General features: G+C 40.7%; 1 protein-coding gene across 1 annotated transcript; it reads left to right on the top strand.

Moving 5' to 3' along the window:
• Nucleotides 1-1,752: 1,752 nt before the first annotated feature.
• LOC113250123 (olfactory receptor 10A6) lies at nucleotides 1,753-2,697 on the top strand. The gene has a single exon (XM_026491500.2). The coding sequence runs from the start codon at nucleotides 1,753-1,755 to the stop codon at nucleotides 2,695-2,697; it is 945 nt and encodes a 314-aa protein (XP_026347285.2).
• Nucleotides 2,698-21,089: the final 18,392 nt, after the last annotated feature.

The raw sequence follows: 21,089 nt of genomic DNA, 5'->3' as shown, positions 1-21,089 counted from the left end.
GCATAGTTAGTATGGACATTTACTTTTAATGGATGATATGGTCACACTCAGAAATAAGTTGTCTTCCCCTGTCTGCTAATGTCCTACTGGTCTTTACTCAAGATGACATGAGCGGTGTCCTGTTCTCCTGGGTTCCTCACCTCCCACAGTGTATTTCTGCTGGTTTTTAAAACATCACACTAAAGCAAGTAGGTGTCCATTGCAGTGCTAGGGTGTCATCAAAGACCTTTGATCTGAGCAAGTCATCCCTTGTCCTAATGCCTTCTTACCCTGCCTGCCGGATCTTCCACTGGTGACATGCTATGATTTGGTTATTCACACTCCGTCCCCATTCAGAAGTATTGAATCCCTCACAGAGATGTCTCATAGCCCCTTGTTATTACCTCTGCTTGCCAACAGTGTTGTGTGTTGGTTTCACTCTTCTTTTTGACACTCTATTCCTTAATGATATCACGTATTTCCTCATTTTTTTTATTCCATTATTCCTCACACATTGCTTTAGTATCAGTTATGGGCCAGGGGCCATTGTAGACATTATGAATGTAGCAAAGAAGAAAACAAATTCTTGGATTACTGGAGTTCGTATTTTATTGACAGAGTTAGATTTTGCTCATATATAATCTGTAAATATTATAAACATATAATATATACATGAGTATACATAAATTCTAACCCCCTCATTCTTATATATACATAAATGTCACTTGCTGATAATGGGAAAACACAGAGCAAGGTATAACAGATAGGACTGAAGTATTGGGGTAACAGTGGAATGCTATTTTATGTATTGTTTCCCACTTTCTGTTGAGCTGAGGATCCAATGTGTGCTGTGATTACTGAACCTAGAAAATGGTACGTGCTCAATCAGTGTTTGTTGAATAATTAATGATTAAATGAACTCCTGATGAGAAGGAAAATAGGAGAGAGAGAAAAGACAGAGAGGAAATGTTTAAATCAGTTTTAGAATGATCAGAACTGGATGATTCTTAAATATCATGGTCACAAGGATTAGCCATAGAGAACTGGCTTTTAAAATTTCCCATGCAGGGCAATCTCGGTATAATTGGCCATGACCAGTGTTTGCAAAATCAATAATCCTGAAGCAATTCACGCTATTTATGAATCACTTAAGATAATGAAATATGAAAACTCTGCAGTAACCCACAACTGGGGTTGAACTTAGATGTATTTTTCATATTTACTATGTTTCATAAATATTTAAATATAAATCAATATAAATTTATTTATAATAAATATAAATGTAACTTTGAATCATTAGGTTGTTTTAAAAATTTTTGTGGCTTTTTTCCCTTTGCCTACTTTTTAATACTTTGTTTTTGGTAGTTTTAAAAATACCTACTTATATAAAATTGAGAAAAACATGATTGTGATAGCCATGTCATGGGAATGGAACCTCAGTTATAAAATATCAATGTTTGTTTTAAGGCTGGGCTTAAAATCAAATTATATAATGTATAAGTTATAAGAGCATTTTGATATTATCTTATACTTTTCAGACAAGACTTCTGAGCCATATCTTCACTTCCTGCTTTTTATTTGAAAGGGTTATTAATCCGAGTATTTGGCCATTTCTAAAATCGCCATACTGAACTTAGTCAGGAGGTGCTCCTACTTACATCTTCTGCCAAGAATATCTGGGGTGAATTGCAGACACAGACTCTCAGCTGTTGGACGGTGACTTCATATTTTGTATACCATGTCCTTAAAAACAAAATATTCTTCACCACGGAAATGAAAAGGCAAAATCAAAGCTCTGTGGTTGAATTCATCCTCTTGGGCTTTTCTAACTCTCCTGAATTCCAGGAGCAGCTCTTCGGGGTTTTCTTGGTCGTCTACCTGGTAACTCTGTTGGGAAATGCCATCATCATAGTCGTCATCTCCTTGGAACAGAGCCTCCATGTTCCCATGTACCTGTTCCTTCAGAACTTGTCTGTGGTGGATGTGAGTTTCAGTGCAGCCATTATGCCCAAAATGCTGGTGGTCCTCTCCACCCAGAAAACGTCGATTTCATTTATAAGCTGTTTCGCACAGATGTATTTCATCCTTTTTTTTGGTGGCACTGAATGTTTTCTCCTGGGGGCGATGGCTTACGACCGATTTGCTGCAATCTGTCACCCTCTGAGCTACCCAATGCTTATGAACAAATGGGTTTTCATGAAATTGCTTATGATGTCATGGGCCTTAGGTTTCATGTTAGGTACAGTGCAAACATCATGGGTTGTCACTTTTCCCTTCTGTGGCCCCAATGAGATCAATCATATCTCTTGTGAAACCCCAGCAGTGCTGGAACTTGCGTGTGCAGATACCTTTCTGTTCGAAATCTATGCATTCACCGGCACCGTTTTGATTATCATAGTTCCTTTCGTGTTGATTCTCTTGTCTTACATTCGGATTCTCTTTGCCATCCTGAAGATGCCATCAGCCACTGGGAGGCAAAAGGCCTTTTCCACCTGTGCCTCCCATCTCACGTCTGTGACCCTCTTCTATGGCACGGCCAATATGACTTATTTACAACCCAAATCTGGCTACTCCCCAGAAACCAAGAAGCTGATGTCACTGTCCTACTCACTTCTCACACCTCTGCTGAATCCACTGATCTACAGCTTGAGAAACAGTGAGATGAAAAAAGCTTTGGTGAAACTGTGGCGAAGAAAAGTGGATTCACACCCATTCTAATTGTGCTGAGAAGCCGTGTGATATTTGGTCACTGTTTGAGTGAACTCTACTCAATAAATGGTGGCAACCATTTGCATGTCTTGGTATGAGTAAGCTTAACCTCTCTATTTCTATGTATTTGTTAATATATTAGAGGTATCTTCATATATTAATGTTTTATTCTTTTTTTCATAAATGTATAATGTTTGTTAATATTGGGTATAAAAGATTCTTTAAAATTTGTTTATCGGTGGCCATACAGGTGTTTATGTTAGGTTTTGCCCCTTGCAGTATGCTAAATAAACTAGTTTTATACACATATAAATAATGGGGCTTTAATTTCTGTAGAGTAGGTTTACAGCATGGGTTTAATGGGTCAAAGCAACTGTGACTTTGCAAACTTTTATAAATATTACCAAATTTCTTTTTTAAAAAGATTTATTTATTTTAGAGACAGAGAGAGCACGTTGGGGGGGGGGACAGAGGGACAGAGAGAATCCTGAAGCAGGCTCCCCACTGAGTGCAGAGCTCAATGTAGGGCTCATCCCAGGATCCTGAGATCATGACCTGAGCTGAAATCAAGAGTTAGCTGCTTAACGCACTGGGCCACCTGGGCGTCCCCCAAATTACTTTTAAAAAATGTAATTCAGATTGGCTTTGAAGACCCACTCTGCCACACTGATTGGATTGAGCTCTAAGAAAACAATAAATAAAGAGATGGGATTTTTTTTTTTGAGTGAAAATCTGTTCCGTGTATGAGTTGAAAAGAGCAGTTCTTTACTGAAAGGATCAAATGGCTCTGTTCCGGGACTTATAGAACGTATAGATCTTAGATCACGTCTAGCGTCATCAGGTTATCTTAGAGTCTATGCACCTAGGGCGCCTGGGAGGCTCAGTTGGTTAAGCGTCTGCCTTCTGCAGAGGTCATGACCACAGGGTCCTGGGATTGAGCCCCGCATTGGTCTCCTTGCTCAGTCGGGAGCCTGCTTCTCCCTCTCCCTCTGCCTGCTGCTCTCCTTGCTTGTGCTCTGTCTGTCAAATAAATAAAATACTTTTTTAAAAAAGAATATATTCACCTACTGTGTGACTAGAAAGCAGCGTGGGATTGTTTTTGAAGATCACTTATTTATTTAACAATATTTGTTGAGGGGCGCCTGGGTGGCACAGCGGTTAAGCGCCTGCCTTCGGCTCAGGGCGTGATCCCGGCGTTACGGGATCGAGCCCCACATCGGGCTCCTCCGCTATGAGCCTGCTTCTTCCTCTCCCGCTCCCCCTGCTTGTGTTCCCTCTCTCGCTGGCTGTCTCTATCTCTGTCAAATAAATAAAATAAAATCTTTAAAAAAAAAAAAAAAACAATATTTGTTGAATGACTTCTATTTTTCAGAAACTGTGCTAGGTTCTGAGAGCACAAAGTTTAGCAAGATAGCCTAATAAGAGAGATAACTATTAAACAAATAAGCACACACTAAAAACACAATTACACTTGTGATAACTGTTAAACAGGAAAAGCACAAGATACCCTGGGATCATCACAGGAAGACCTTATCTGATCTGGAGGGGGCACGGGGAGAGCAGTGGCATTGGGAAGGACTTTCTCAGGAACCTCCCTGAGAAAGTGACACTGAAACTGAACCTCAAAGACAGGTAGGACTTATCCAGGCTCAACTCCAGCATGAGGGGGTGGGGAGTGGCATCATCCATGTGGAAAGAAGGATGTGTGTGACGGTCTGGATGGGAAGGAACTTAATATCATTCCAGTAAAGGGAGGAGACTATACGGTGAGGGAGGAATGAGATGATTAGATGAAGAGGGAGGCAGAAGCCAGACCAAGTAAAATCTTGTCGATACAAGAACACTGAACTCACCTGCCAATTATAGGTGGTCAGTGAACTAAGCAAAGTTGTAACATGGACCTGTTTGTAGTTTTAAAATGTCTTTCTGGGTTATTATTGATAGAAGGGGTTCAAGAGTGGAAATAGGAAGGAAGACCATTGCTACAGCCCAAGCGAGAGCGCTGTGCTTGGCTGGGGTGGTAGCAGGGAGGGTGAGCAGTGTGGATGAGTCTCCTCGTACTTAAGAAATCAAATTGACAGGACTTCGTAACAGATTGTGTGGGGGCGACGGTAGGGGAGAGAAGAGAAGGATGAACTCCTATTTCTGGTTGGAGCAGAAAGTGGGTAGGGTTTCCATTTGTTGAGATAAGGAATACCAGAAAGGGAGAATCTGGGGGGAGAAATTCAATTTTGGATGAGTAAGGCTTGGGATGTCGGTGTGAAATCAAAGTCAAGTAGATTGCTGGGATATATAGGTCAGGCTCAGAACAGAGGTTCTGAAGTAGGGGAACAGAGCAACAGGGCAATACCTAGAGAGGGATGCATGATCCAGGGAAGGTCTTCCTAAGATGGAGAGACTCCAGAAGGTCTGAAGTTCCATGGAAAGAATCCAAAAGAGAAGTAGATGTGCTGAATCAGTGTGTCTCAGGCCTGGTGCTGAGATGTTCCTACCTGAGGAAGACAGAAGTACAAACGGACAAAGTGTTGCATGGATCACAGAGGGAGGAAGACAGAGAGCTGCGAAGTTGTAGGGATTCCAGGGACTAAAGAGCTAATATTCAAGCAGAGAAAGACAATTATCATATGGCTTCTCTCATCTATGGAACATAAGAACTAGGAAGATCGGGAGGGGAAGAAAGGGATAAAGAAAGGGGGGTAATCAGAAGGGGGAATGAAGCATGAGAGACTATGGACTCTGAGAAACAAACTGAGGGCTTCAGAGGGGAGGGGGGTGGGGGAATGGGATAGACTGGTGATGGGTAGTAAGGAGGGCACGTATTGCATGGTGCACTGGGTGTTATGCGCAACTAATGAATCATCGAGCCTTACATCGGAAACCGGGGATGTACTGTATGGTGACTAACAAATAATAAAAAATATTATTATAATAAAAAAAATAAAGAGCTAATATTAGGAGGCTGGGGGAAGGGTATCAGGAATAAAGGAAGTGGATCTGGAAAGAAGCTTCAGGACGGTGCCTCTAAGCCCTAACTGAATGAAAGCTCAGGGATGGATTTAGTGAACTATGCCAAAAGATGGACTAAATCCTCATTGCCATCTAGTGGCTCAAGCATATAATTGCTTTAATCTCATCACTGAAAGCTGAGGGAGCTGAACTTGTTCATGGTTCATCAATACCATCTCTGGTGAACTCACAGAAAGTAATAGAAGCAATCACATCAGCCCTGGGATCAAAGAGTTTGGGCAATGACAAATGCAGTGGCAAGTTTCATGTCCTTAACAGGTGTGGATGTATCTTTTTGTTAGGCTTAGGAGTAGAAAGGCTGAGGGACATCTTTGTTCTTCCCCTTTTCCCGTCTCCTTTCTTTGTCACCACCACCATGACCACTACCACCACCATCAAAATCCCCACCTTCACCATCTCTACCCCCTTCACCACCACCATCTCCACCAGTATCACCATCATGTCATCACCATCACCATAATCATTATCTCACATCCCACACATTATACATTCACAATTGTGGGTTATGTCTGCAATCTCATTTGAATATCCATTCATAAATTCAAAACCACTTATTGGGTACCTAACATGTGCCAGTTGCTGTGTGGGATGTTAGACAAAACTTCTAGGAGATTACTTTGAGTGACTGAGCAAATAAATGAACTCTTAACAACACTGTGTGGTGAGTATTAGAACTGTGGTTAACACTTGTGCTGTGAGACTTCACCGGGTAAGATTCTTAAGACTAGGAGTCCAGGAAGGCTTCCTGGAGGAGATGATTATGGTCATAGTTTGTAAAGACTGCTTAGAGTTAGTTATATGGCAAAAACAAGAAAGAAGACTCTACATCTAGAGAAAGGCTGGCCTGAAGAGCATGACGGATTTTAAGATCTCAAGGGGAATGGTGTGACAGCTGCACAGAATACTTGAAGAATGCCAGAAAATAAATTCAAACTGCGAATGATTTTATGAGCTAAAGCAAGGAATTTGAACTCAGGGTTGAAAGGTGTGGGAGAGTCACTGAAGGATGTTCCATAATGCAGAAACAAAATCAAACTTGCATTTTAAAAATAGTTAGTATTTATTGGACATTTCCTATACATCTGGCTAATACCGTTATGTGGTTGAGCTCCTTTTATTCTTCACAACAATACCATTGAACAGAGGAGCTGAGAGATACTACATAATTTGTCCAAGGATTCAAGATTATTTTGTGGCCGTGTGGGATTAGAACACACGCTTCTTGGATGTCAGAGTTCATGCTTTCGGCCCATAAGCTGCTTTACTGCATCTTACAGGAGGGAAGCAAAGGGACTGAAAACACTCTCATGATGGGCTTATGTGCCCCAGCATTTCCCCATGGCCATGCCCTGAGCTGTGGTCCCAGTGTCCATCCCAAGCTGTAGCACCCTCCTGGAGGTGACCGCGGCGGCTAGCACAGTAGTCCCAGAGTAGGTCATCAGCAGAGATTGTGGGCAGAATTGTTCAGATCAAATACTGACCGTTCTTGCGGGAGAAACAAGACCTGAGATCATCACGTGTCCTCCTGCCACTCTCCTGACACCCCGTGTGAGCAATTTGGGCATAAGAAACAGTTGCTTTGCGGATGTTAGACAAAGGCAACTCTTTTTAGAAAGTTCACATCTCCCCTAATTTCCAACCTTTCCACCAGGCCTTGAGAGGGGAAAGCAAGCATTCGCTGCACATGAAAGTTCTTTCAATCTCTGTTGTTACTGTTCCCAAGTATGGCCTCCTTTTTTTGCTAACGCTTTAGTCTTTGCTAATAAACCTTGTAGACTTGTGATATTTGGCAATTTACAGAATATCAAGTCAATGTTTCAAAATAAAAATATGGCAAGCTTGGTTTCGGTGTGAGGCCTTCTAGACGGGCTATTTCTCTGTTTTTCTGATTATCATCCAGAAACAGGAGCTGACTATCCCTGATGTCATTATAACAGTATCCCATCAGCAGGCCAGAACCCCTTACAGGTTGCAATGCTCAAAAGCAGTGGAAATATCAAGATTAGGGCACAGACATTTCCATCTTAATAACTGCAACCTTTTTTTTCTTGGTCTGTTTCTTTGTTTCATTTAGAAATAAAGCTATTCAGTGACCATCTTTTATTCTCAACTTGGTTTGGGGACCCCTGACAGACACTGAGACCCTTTTAGGCGTTCTGTGAGGTCAAATTACTTTTAAGATATTATTTGCCTTTTCTCTCTCCTTCTCTCAGAAATGTACAGTAGAGTTTGCCAGAAGCAACACGATGCATTATATACCAACAGATTGCACGCAGAATGAATGAGAATTCAGTTATGTCCTCTTAAGCCAGACATTAAACAGATTTGCAAAACTGCAAAACAATGCCACTCTTCTAAATGTTTTTTGAAAATATAATTATTTTCCATCAAATATGTTATTTCTGTTCATGTGTCATGGGTCACTATTGTTATTTTTAAAGGAGTTAATAAGTAAATATTTTTTAAATGCCTTAGTTTTAATTTCTAATAAAGTAAATATCAATTACTATAATCTGTATAAATAAAAAGTTCTTTGAGGTTCTCTGTAAATTGTCAGAGTACAGAGAGGTCCTGAGACCACAAAGTGGTCCAGAGAATTCACCGTAGACAATTTCTCAGTGATTTCAGAGGAGGATGTGTGCCCGGATTTACTTGGCATTCCCCTTGTGCTAAAAGAAAACAAGAGGCAGCAGAAATACACATGCTTACAGCTCCCTGGTCTCCCGGCGTCAAACATGGCGCTCTGTACAGCTGATCTGTTTCCTTGGTAACTAAACTGTGGCTGCCCTGTGTGGCCGACTAACAACCTCCCTTGGCTGGCTGGATTCCACAGGGTGAGGGCTGTCTGGGAATAATTAGGGAACTTGGTGAGGAAGTTTCCTCAAGCAGGAAATTGGTTCCTGTGGAACTTGTTAAACATTAACTCCACAGTGAACTCATGAAAACATTTACTGAAATTAGTAATCGCGTTCAGGTCCTCTGGGAACCCTTACCGAGGGCGAACGGTGTCAGGAACCAGGGACTATGAGCTTATTCTAGAAGGTTGAGGTGTCAGTTTTAAGCTGTGATGAGGGAGCAATTAGGTTAAAGTGACTCCTGCGTTTCTAATGAAGCCACCCTTTGAAGCCTCTTCCCAGAGTTAAAACACTGGTCTACAGTAGGGTTGTGTGATGTAATTAAAGTCTCCTTAAATCCAGATGTTCCCCTTCACTGAGCACCTCCCGCCACCACTGACAAGTAAGAGTAACAAACGCTTGTGGATCCTGGGGAAGTTGGCCAAACTTCAGACAGTCTCAGTCAATCGTGAATTTCCGACAACTTGGCCAATCTCAACTCCGAGGAGAAAGCAATAGTTTTCCCTAGCTAACTCTTCAGGCTTTAAGACTTGTCTAACCTAAGCACGTGAATCTGAGGTAAAAACAAAACAAATCTATAAGCAACACACAGCTCTATTTTCCCCGAAGAAAACAAAACACTGAGAATGCAACACAAGTGAAAAAAAAAAAAGACCAAGAGCAGAGCATAGAGGCCTCCACCTCAGTGACACATCCTGTGAGCCCCTGAAGGAGTCCGTGCTGGGGGCTGCAGCCTGGGAACCCCGGCTCTGCAGCCCAGTTCTGCACCCCAGTTCTGGTAATGCCGTCATCTCCTCCTCCCGAGTGTCATTCAAATGCTTTATAGATGGCCAGAAACGGAAGTTTCAGGAGCACTTGAAAGATCATCAAATCACATTGAAAAGAGCATGGGCAGACAGGGAGAACATTCCGACATGAAGATTTTGCAACTATAGAAGAAGAAAAATAAAGAAGTATGAAAATATAATAAATCACACTTTGGAGTGCCTGCTAGGAGCTGGGCATGGGCTGAGTGCTTTGAGCTCTTCAGTTAGTGCTCTTAACAGTGTTGTCACTTGGGCCCTGCTGTGATCCTCATTTATCATACATTGTCCGAGGCTAAGCGGCAAAAGTGGAAATAGGGTATCTTTCCCTCTAATCCCAAGTTCCAACTTTTTGACCACCGCCTCTACTCCTCAGGTCCCACTTATTTCATTCAACTACTATGTAGCTGGGCGTCCCTCCGTGCCGGACTCTAAAATAGAGACAAAATAGACCGTGTTCCTGCCCACATGGAGCTCGTGGTAAATCACAAAAGACATAAATCAAATAATCACACAAATTAGCAAATCGTTACAAGTGAAGATGTGCTTGAAGGAATAGGTAATGCAAACCAATGACCCCCCCCCACACACACACGCGCGCTCCTCCTGGTCTGAAGAGGTCAAGAAAGACATCTCTAAGAAAGTGATATTTGCATTAATATCTGAAGTTTAAGCAGGAAATCATGAGAAAATCTGTGGAGGGCAGGTGTAGAAAGAGTGCTGTGAGCAGAAACAACAAAGGCTCTGCAGCAGCCAGAAGCAAATCCCAGGAAAAGGACCCAGAGAAGTTGAGGGTGTGATTCATGCCTGGAGAGGTAGCGGGAGCCAGCCATGTAGGACCCTCGTGCTGTGTTAAAGAAGCTACCGAAAACGTTCTGTTGCTTTGTTTTGATTTTGAGTTTGGTTCGGTTTGAGATTTCTTTGGCTGTTTTTCTTCTGTGAGAAATATTTCATGTGTGGAGTACAGAGAAGAACGTAAAGGCTATTCATGGAACCACTAACAACTTAAGAGAAGCATTATCATTAGAGGATGCTTTTGAATAATATGATGTCAACTATAACTGAAGTCTCTTGTATACCCCGATGACGTTGAAGAGTTTTAAGCCAAGGGCGGGCATGAACAGATTGCATTTTGCAAATGTCTTTGGGTAGGTGTGGAGGAGAGAGTGAATTAAAAGGGAACCAGTGTGGAGGCAGAGATTCTGGTCAGCTGACTCACGAGGCTGTCCTGGTTGAGTGGGGTGCTGGCAGAAGGGACAGGGAGGACAGACTAGGGAGGGATTAGGATAATACTGGCACGACTGTAATTGATGGATGGGTGATGAGGCGTAAGGCGCTGGAATGGAACTGGAGAGAACTTCTGGAACGCTCTCTCATGCAATAAAGTGATATTTCTAAGGGGAAAAGTATCTGTTCTTAATGATGATCTCCAGAATTAAGAAAAAAAAGTACAACCAAATTAAAATAGACACAGAACAAATAAGGTGATTGTTGAAAGCATACACTTAGATTATGCATAGTTTCAACTTTTCTAGATCACGGTAAACTGTATTCCAAAGTGGTTGTACCAATTTGCATCCCAGTGTAAACTGGTGAGTTAAGTTTTTGAATGAGTTAAATTTTTAAAGCTTTCAACTTATGTTTCAGATTGGCACATCATTCACCAAATCTCTATCAACCACAGCCTTCTCCTTCAATAAGATTAAAACCTTAGTACACTCTTATTTTCTTCCTCCCCAAACCCACTCCCTCACCCTGTATGTTGAGATTGTGTGCAGCAATGATTATTTGGGTTTAGTTATGTGGTTTACCTGTTTCTTACCACTTTGGTGTGAAGGGGTGGGGGGAAGAAGAGATCTTCCGTTAGCCAGATACACCTGGAGTATATCTTTGAATAGTCCTTTCAGGAAGAGTCTGAGAACAATGAACCTTCTGAGTTCTTTTATGTTTGAAAAGGCTCTATTTTGTATCTCCACAATGTGCTTATGTGGAGGTAGGATTTTAGGTTCAAAATCAGCTTTCCTCAGATTTTTGAGCGTACTACTCTGTTGCATTCTTTTTTTTTTTTTTTAAGATTTTATTTATTTATTTGACAGAGAGAGAGACAGCCAGTGAGAGAGGGAACACAAGCAGGGGGAGTGGGAGAGGAAGAAGCAGGCTCATAGCAGAAGAGCCTGATGTGGGGCTCGATCCCAGAACTCCAGGATCACGCCCTGAGCCGAAGGCAGACGCTTAACCGCTGTGCCACCCAGGCGCCCCAACTCTGTTGCATTCTTGAAACAAATGTGTGGCTGAAGAGAAATGTCACGTGTTTTTGTTTGTTTGTTTGTTTGTTTTTGGTTTTTTTAGTTCTTCAGAGTGAAATTATATTTTCTCTCAAGAAAAATTTGTAGCATTCCCCTTGATTCTTGGCGTTCTGGACTTTATCAGGAGACCTGGCTTTGAGCCTCCATCCGTCATGCTGACCATTCAGTGGGACTTTGTAACCTGATGAGCTTCCTTCCATTTGCTTGGAGGAACAGAACATGCCCCTGTGTGGAGTTATGTCAACGGTTTTAAAATTGTTTTGATTGTTACTGCATCCAACCATCATGGTTTTCCGATCCAACCCGGAAAACTATCCTGAGTCTCTTTTCCCACTACCCGCACTCACTGCTTTAGTTTCACAGAAAATGGGACTTTGGCCTACTGCGCAGCATCAGCAGGGGAAAGGGGATTGACCAACCCTTGGTAATTCCTCATGAACCATCCTGATAATTAGCTCTAATGCCTCCTCCTCCTGCCTGCATGTATTGATTCTGAATTTAGAGTTCCCCTGAATAAACTCCAACCCTTTTGCTTCTGGTTCTTTCTTGGGGTGTTCCCCATATTTTTCTCTAGCAACTTAGATAATAATATCTGAAAAATATGATAATTTTGATCATTTTGTTTCTTTCTTTTAGCATTTTCTTCCTTATTGTCTCCCCTTACCCTCACCTTGGCACATTGCATTAACCGGGACTTTTAGAAGACAGCTTCCAACCAGATGACCATACATACAGAGGTGCTGGGAGGGCCAGAGTTTTAATGCCTGTTGTGATCAGGCACAAATAAAAAATAAATTTTTTTAAAGATTTTATTTATTTATTTTACAGAGATAGAGACAGCCAGCGAGAGAGGGAACACAAGCAGGGGAAGTGGGAGAGGAAGAAGCAGGCTTCTAGCGGAGGAGCCTGATGTGGGGCTTGATCCCAGAGCACCGGGATCATGCCCTGAGCCGAAGGCAGATGCTTAACGACTGAGCCACCCAGGCGCCCCAGGCACAAATAAAAAAAATTTTTAACTGCATTATGACATAAACATTACCATTTTCAAATATGCTATGATGTGAAAAAGATTGGAAACTACTGCTCTAGAATGGTGTGGACAATAAGCCCCTTCATTTATATTTTTTAAATTATATGTTACAAAATGGTACATAGCTTCTTATTGAACCTGGCAAATTATTTTTATCTGTGGTGAAATAGTTTTCCTTATTCAGACTTTGCATTTTCTTCTCTCTTTTCCTACATCTCCTTTTTTTTTTTTTAAACTTCTTCAAACAAACTTGCCCAGGAGGTGCCAATTATTGGTCATTTCAAAAAAGTAGATATTTTTTTCCCCTTTAAATCAAGTATACTGATTTTCTGTAATTTATCTAATTTGTACCTTTACATGTATCAGTTTATTCTTTTTATTATATTAGTAGTATTTTTCTAGCACTTTGAGAGAATGTTTCATTTTATAAATCATTCTCATTTTTTAAATAGTGTTAAGGCTAAAAATTATCTTCAGTTCACCACTTTGGACAAATAGTGATACACACTGCTTTCTTCTGAGGATAATGACTCGTTTTAATTATGCCATAAAACGGAAGCTATTTTTTAAAACTCAAGTCATTTATCAGAAGGGCTTAGAAACCCTTTTTTCTATTTTCTATTATCAATTTCAGTTTTAATTTATTTTGGTGAAACACTGTACCTGTACGATTTCTATCTTTTGAAATTTATTGAGATTGTCTTCGAAGTCTCATGTGATCAGTTTATGTAAGTGTGTCCTTGGCATTTGAAAAGCATACGTGTTCCTATTGGGATCTCAAGTTAAACACACACATTCATACACACGCATTCATGTGTACATCTCATGTTTCCTGCGCATCAGTTCACTTGATCATTTGTCTGCTGCCCCCTGCTGGCCAGGCTGGAGCTTAGATGCCTTTGTGCTGCCGTTGACCTCAACAGCCTGGTGGTCTTAGTGGCCTGCAGTTCCTCATCCAGGGTCACTGCCCTTGTAGAGAGGACCTGATTGCTGCGAGAACCTGGATAGTTTGGGCAGTTCAAAACAAAAATGGAGTCTGGTGGAAAGGTTCAAGTAATGTTCACTAAAATTGCTAAAATTAGTATTTCATAGGTCATGGGACGTTAGGGAGAGGGAAGAATCGATAATGATCTAGGATTTATGGCTATTATGGAACCAGGAAGCCTACACAGTCTTCATTTTAGTTGATTATCTTGGACTTCGCAGGAAAATAATGATAATTTGGTCTGTTTCTCTTCAATATTTACAGACTTAAAAGTCTGATGGTGGCTAAATCATCGGGGACTTTTCTCGGTCCCAAGGAGTAAGGAAAGCCCAGCTGAGATCTGGGTTATAACGGCCAGCCCCATCAGGGAGAATTAGAGCCATTGTTGGGTGCTATTCAGATAGAGCCCGAGCTCAATGACTCACTTCCTCTGAGTTCACTTGAAGACGATACGACTGGGGAGATGGGTCGCCTCCAGCAAGGATCATCCCGATTAGGAAGAATTTCTCAACAAGCAAACTCAGAGGAGATTGCAGTCCTTATATGTTGGAGGAGGTCATGGAGAGGACATGACCACCAGCTGATCCAAAAGCTGGATTCCAGGCATTCAGGGGCTCCTCACCCCCTTTCTTGTCCTTAGAATGTGCGTTCTGCCCAGTGTTCCCACAATAACAGCCAGTTTCAAGGACACAGACTTGAAAGAGTAAGGTGTCGTTGAGACCATCTGGGGTGGCATATGTAACTAAACCCAGTTAAGGCCTCTATGTAAACTCGAAGATTCTGGTGGGTGGGTGCAGATATCCACGCATCCTGCAGCTGCTGAAGACAAGCCTTGAATCTAAGTTCCCATGCTTATTAAACCCGCCATCTACCAATGTCGAGTGGTCTGCTTCTTTCTCTGGTCTTTCTCCATGTACAGGAGCCAATTTGCGAATCAAGACTATATCTTGTCAATTTTCAGTAACCTCGGGTTCATCCACTCTCTAAGGGATTGCAGAAAGAGAAAGCACACTCATGGGGATTTGGAAGAGAATTTAATGAAGGTTCTATTTACCAAGGCCTAGCAGGCTTCAGGGGACCCATGAAGGATGGTGAGACACCCTGGAACCAGTAAAAGCATTACACATCTAGGCAGCAAATGGCAAAAAGGATTGAGAGCTACCAGAGACCAGCGAGGGCTGGCGCCGCGAGCTGTGCCGGAGGGCTGCCTAAAAGGAGAGCTAGGCAGAGCCATGGTGCCAGGGCAGAGACAGAGTGTGGGAGCACGTATCCTGACCTCCTTCTCCCCCGACCTCTAATGTGCTGGTGCCTTAAACGGGCTGGATCCAGCCCGAAAGCAGCGGCCTGGGCGCCTGAGTGCTGCCGGGGTATGTGTATGCACAGGTGTGCGTGTCACCCCGTCAAGCTGACACATAAAATCCACCCTCACACACTCGTACGACTTCTTCCCTTAGAATAAATTCTTCGAAGTGCAATTTTTAGGTACAAGAAAATTAGATTTTTAACCTTGATAAATAGTGCCAGATTACTCTTCAGAAAATGAAAAAGCCTTTTTTCTCCATAGCCTCACCAGCACTGGGGATCTTAATTTAAAAATTTTAAATCTCAGACAACCTAGTGGGTGAGAATTAATATCTCACTATTATTTTGTTGGCCTTGTTTTGGTCTTAAATAAAGCTGAGCTTCTTATCCTGCCTGTATTTTGTTTCTTTATGTCATGCCTGTATATGTAGATGTATACATCTACATACATATAAATTTCGTGTTGGCCAATAGAAGTACTAAAGGGAGATCACTGCTTTTCAATTTTTGGTTCTCCTGTCCTTTTGGAACTTTTAAAACCATATATATGTTTTGCTTTTTGAATTAACATATGAAACAATACGTACAAATAAAAGTGGATTTGCTCGGTTACTCTGCAATTCTACTTTTAGGACTGTTATTCTGGAAGCATTTGTTATCCAACTGTTTACTGCAGCAATATTTGTAGCAACGAAAAGTTCCCATCAATAGGAAATGATTAAATAAATTGTGGTACTCCCATATTATGTCCTATGCCCTATGTGTTTGGCATTATTCAGTCCTTCTCCCCATCTTCCTGCCCTAGCCCAGGGAACAGGAATATTCATCCTTTAAGTATGGGAAAATGGGCTCCATATTTCCCTCTATTGCTTAATGACAAGTGGAGATATGAGAGGAGGATGACTTATCTGGTGAGACCAGAGGAGACTGGAATAGTCCTTTATTTGCTTTTTCTCTGATCTATCTATATGTGTTCTCTTGTGTTCCCTGCAGTACATCTTTGAGGGGAAAACCCTCCACTGCTGGGAGACCTGCAGAGACCTAGCTGGCTGGTAAACATACATATTTATAATCTACATTAGATCCCATATGCTTAGTGAGGATTCTATTTGCATTTCAACTACGTGTGTATATACTTCATGCGGAAGACTTGGAAGTACGCGCATCAAATTGTAACTCTTGTTGAGTCACTCTTGCAAGTAGTGGTAGCAGAGAGTAAGAAGGACTTATTTTTTAACTATATTTATTTATTTATTTAGAGAGTGGGGGGAGGGGCCAAGAGAGAGAATCCCAAGCAGCCTCAATGCTTAGCACAGAGCCCGACGTGGGGCTCGATCCCAGGACCCTGATATCATGACATGAGCCAAAATCAGGAGTCAGATGCTCAAACAACCGAGCCACCCAGGCACCCTGAGGACTTCTAGTTTTAGTCTCAATGTATTGTTAGAATATTTTAGTTTTTACAACAATGTATTTATTAATATAAGTAAAAGAAATTGAAGAAGAAAAAAAGCGCTGGAGGAAAACACATGAAGTTTTAGTAGTAGTCAGTCTCTAAGAAATGAGATTGCGGGAGGCTACATTATTTACTTAAGTTTAGTATTTTAAAACAGTAACCGGTTCTATGTTACTTTTGTTATGATTCATAAACTATAGCCAAAAAAATGTATTAGTACTTTTTTTCTCATCTGAGGCAATAGGTGGCCTCTCCTGAATTGTTTTGTTTCTTATGTTTTGGGGAACACTTTTAGTGTTTCAATGATAATTAACATGTTGCTATTGTTTTTTCTCCCTTAGCATAATTAATTATATTAACATAGTTTTTATTCACATTTGACCTCCTGAAATTAAACCTTACCTGATCATGGTGTTGACTGTTTAACACATTGTTGAATTAAAATGTCGTGTATTGGACTTAGAACTTTGGCTCTATATTCATCACAGATTTACATAAAAGTTTCATTTTTTGTGTGTGCCTGGCAAAATCATCAAGGTTATGCTAGCTTCAAAGAATGAATTTGGAAACTAGGTAAATAAAACTTCCACACCTCCCACACTTCTGCTATTTTTAATAGTGGGATATGTTTATGTACAGGTCAGGTGTTAAGTTCTGTGTTCTCATATTCTTGTTAGACTCTCAGTACCTATTGAACAGTCTCTTAGATGCAATATTGTCTTTCAATTTTAACTCTTTCTTTGATTAGATTTTTCTAGAGACACTCCTATTCACTGAGTTTTTAAATAAAATAAAATAAAAGAAACAACTTTAAAAATTTTGGGGTATTATTTTCCTGTTTTCAAACCATAGTTGACCATTGAACAACATGGGGGTTAGGATTACCAACCCCTCGCACAATTGAAAATCTCCATGTCACTTTAGACTCCCCCAGAACTGAACAACTGATAGCCTACTATTACCCAGAAACCTTACTGATAGCATGGTCAATAAATATATATTTTGTATGCTATATGTATTATACAGAATATTCTTACAATAAAGTAGTCTAGAGAAAAGAAAATGTTAAGAAAATCATAAAAAAGAGACAATAGGGGTGCCTGGGTGTCTCAGTCGATGAAGTGTCCGACTTTTGATTTCAGTTCAGGTCATGATCTCGGGATTGCGAGATTGAGCCCCATGTCAGGCTGGAGCCTGCCTAAGTTTTTTTCTCTTCCTCTCCCTCTGCCTCTGTCCCTCCTTGCTCTCTCCCTCTCTCCCCTCTCAAAAAAAAAAAAAAAAAAAAAAAGAGAGAAAATACCTTTATGATACAATACTGTAGTTGTTTTCTTCTTTGATCATAACTCCTTACTTTTTCTATTTATACATTTTATTCCCTTTTTAATGTTTTGAGTTTGAATGTGCAGTTAATTTTTTATTTTCTAGGTTTTATAATAATAGTTTTAATAATAATAGCTTTAATAATTATGCAGATTTTCTGAGTACAGCTGTGATCTGAGGGAGCCCTTATTTCCCTACCTTGACTTCTTCCCAGTAGAAGGGGCAGGACTAGAATGTAACTTTGAGATACAACTTGCTTGACATTTATGTTTATGGTAGAATTATTTAAATATTGCTTTTTCTCTATTCTCCATATTGGGATTCTATTTTTCTATTTTATTTATTTTAGATTCTATTTTATTTTCTTCATATTGCACTGAATCTCTGAGATGAGACACATAAAAAATCCTTCATTTCTTGACATGATATTGTACATAGAAAATCCTGAAGACTCCACCAAAAACTATTAGAAGTAATAAATGAGGTCAGTAAAGTTGCAGGACACAAAGTTCATGTCCAGAAATTGGTAGTCTTCCTATACACTAATAACAAAGTCACAAAAAGAGAAATTCAGAAAACAATACCATTTACAATTGCACCAAAGAGATAAAAATACCTAGGAATAAATGAGGCCAAAGAGGTGAAAGACCTGTACTCTGTAAACTATTAACACTGATGAAAGAAACTGAAGAAGACACAAAGAAGTGGGAAAACATCCCATGCTCATGGATTGGAAGAATTAATATTGTTAAAATGTCCATATTACCCAAAGCAACCTACAGATTCAATGCAATCCCTATCAAAATACCAACTGCCTTTTTCACAAAACCAGAACAAATAATACTAAAATTTTGTTGAACCACAAAAGACCCCAAGTAGCCAAAACAATCTTGAGAAAGAAAAACGAAGATGGAGGTTATCACAGTCCCAGATTTTAAGATAAACTACAAAGCTAAAGTAATCAAAACAGTACAGAATTGGCACAAAAATAGACACAGATCAATGGAACAGAATAGGGTCCAGAAATAAACCCATGATTACATGATCAATTAATCTGTGACAAAGGAGGCAAGAATATACACTGGGGAAAAGACAGTCTCTTCCATAAATGGTGCTGGTAAAACTGGACGGCTCCATGCAAAAGAATGAAACCGGACCACTTCCTCACGTCACACACAAAAATAACCCAAAATGGATTAAAGGCCTAAATGTGAGCCCTGAAACCATAAAACACCCCAAAAGAGAGCACAGGCAGTAACTTCTTTGATATTGGCTACAGAAACATTTTTATAGGTATGTCTCCTGAGGCAAGGGAAACAAAAGCAAAAATAATCTGTTGGGACTACATCAAAATAAAAGGTTCTGTATAGTGAAGGAAACCACCAACAAAACAAAAAGGCGATTTAGTTAATGGGAGAAGATATTTGCAAAGGTTACATCTGATAAAGGGTCAATATCCAAAATATATAAAGAATTTATACAACCAAACACCAAAAAAAAAAAAAAAACAAACAATCCAGTTAAAAAATAGACAGAGGACCTGAATAGACATTTCTCCAAAGACGACATACAAATGGCCAACAGACACATGAAAAGATGTTCAACATCACTCATCATCAGAGAAATGCAAATAAAACCACAATGAGATACAACCACCAGTCAGAATGGCTAAAATCAAAAACACAAGAAACAAGTGTTGGCGAGGATGTGGAGAAAAAGGAACCCTCGTGCACTGTTGGTGGGAATGCAAACTGTGCAGCCACCGTGGAAAACAGTATGGAGGTTCCTCAAATAATTAAAAATAGAAGTACCATATGATCCAGTAATTCCACAACAAGGTATTTACCCTAAGAAAACAAAAACACTAGTTCAAAAGATAAATGCACCCTATGTTTATTGCAGCATTATTTACAGCGGGCAAGATATGGAAGCAACCTAAATGTCCATCAACAGATGAATGGGTAAGGAAGATGTGGCGTGCGCGCACACACACGCACACACGCACATGCACACGCACGCACGCGCGCACGCGCGCACACGCGCACACGCACACACGCACACACACACAGTGGAATACTGTGCCACAAAAGGCTGAGATTGCGCCGTTTGAGACAACATGGATGGACCTAGAGGGTATTATTCTAAGGCAGACTGATGAAGACAAATGCCATATGATTTCACTCATATGTGGCATCTAAAAGATAACACGAATAAGCAAAAAGTAGGATCAGACCTATAAACGCAGAGAACAAACTTAGCTGCCAGAGGGGAGGGGTGTGGGGGGTGGGCAAAGCAGGCGAAGGGGCGTGGGAGATACAGGCTTCCAGGTACAGAATGACCAAGTCACAGGAATGAGAGGCACGGCATAAGGCATAGAGTCAATGACGCGGTAATAGCGTGTCTGGTGACAGACGGTGGCTTCGCTGTGGTGAGCACAGCATAACATAGAGAGGTTGAATCACTACGCTATACACCTGAAGCTAAGCTAACGTTATGTATCGGCTCTACTAAAACTGTATCATTCCGTCTGTGTCTGTCTGGGGTTCTTTACATGCATGGTGGTCGCCATCATTATTATGACACCCCTAGCCCCACTTTCCGCTCGCTTGTGCTCAGGGGTTTTAAGGGAAGTCAGGATTGGAGAACGGCGTTCGCATGACTCACAGCGCGGCACTGCAGGAATAGGAGTGGAAGGATATATCCTATTTTCCGGTTGGCATGGGCCAGTGAGGCTAATTACTGAAGATGCAATAACATAAACACCGAATTTTGTGATAAGAAAATGAAAAGCATACCAGAGAGCACAAGCCTTTAATTCTCAAATATTCAAAACACATTCTAAATGAGATATATCCCCCGCTCATAAATGAACACATACATGTTTTCTCCACATTTCCCAAATAAACTGTGTGCACTTAACCTTATCTTAGGGTCTGCTTCAGAGGGAACCCAACCTTTACTATAGACAGACTAATGAAACAATATTGAGTGATGACGTAAAAGCCATTATGGAAAAGTTGACACAGATCCAAAAGGCAACACAACACGGTAATGTACTGCTATGTACTCAGTACCCAGTACCCAGCTTCGACAATTATCAAGGCAATAAGTCCGAATGCCTATGGGCCAAAATACACAGAACCAAAGTGTATAAAGCAAAATATCAAAAATGGGAAAGATAGCAGAATAATGGTGGGAGATTTGAATATAACTTTTTCAATATTTGACTCATAAAAAGCCAAAGTCAAGTAAAATATAGGTAACTTTGACCAATTTAGTATTTATTCTTTTAATACTTTGATAAAAATATTTGCCAT

Source organism: Ursus arctos, unplaced genomic scaffold (assembly GCF_023065955.2).
Source record: "Ursus arctos isolate Adak ecotype North America unplaced genomic scaffold, UrsArc2.0 scaffold_22, whole genome shotgun sequence".
Classification (NCBI taxonomy): Eukaryota; Metazoa; Chordata; class Mammalia; order Carnivora; family Ursidae; genus Ursus; species Ursus arctos.
Note: the sequence above shows the minus strand (reverse complement) of the source record. Positions and strands in the feature narration are given on the sequence as shown.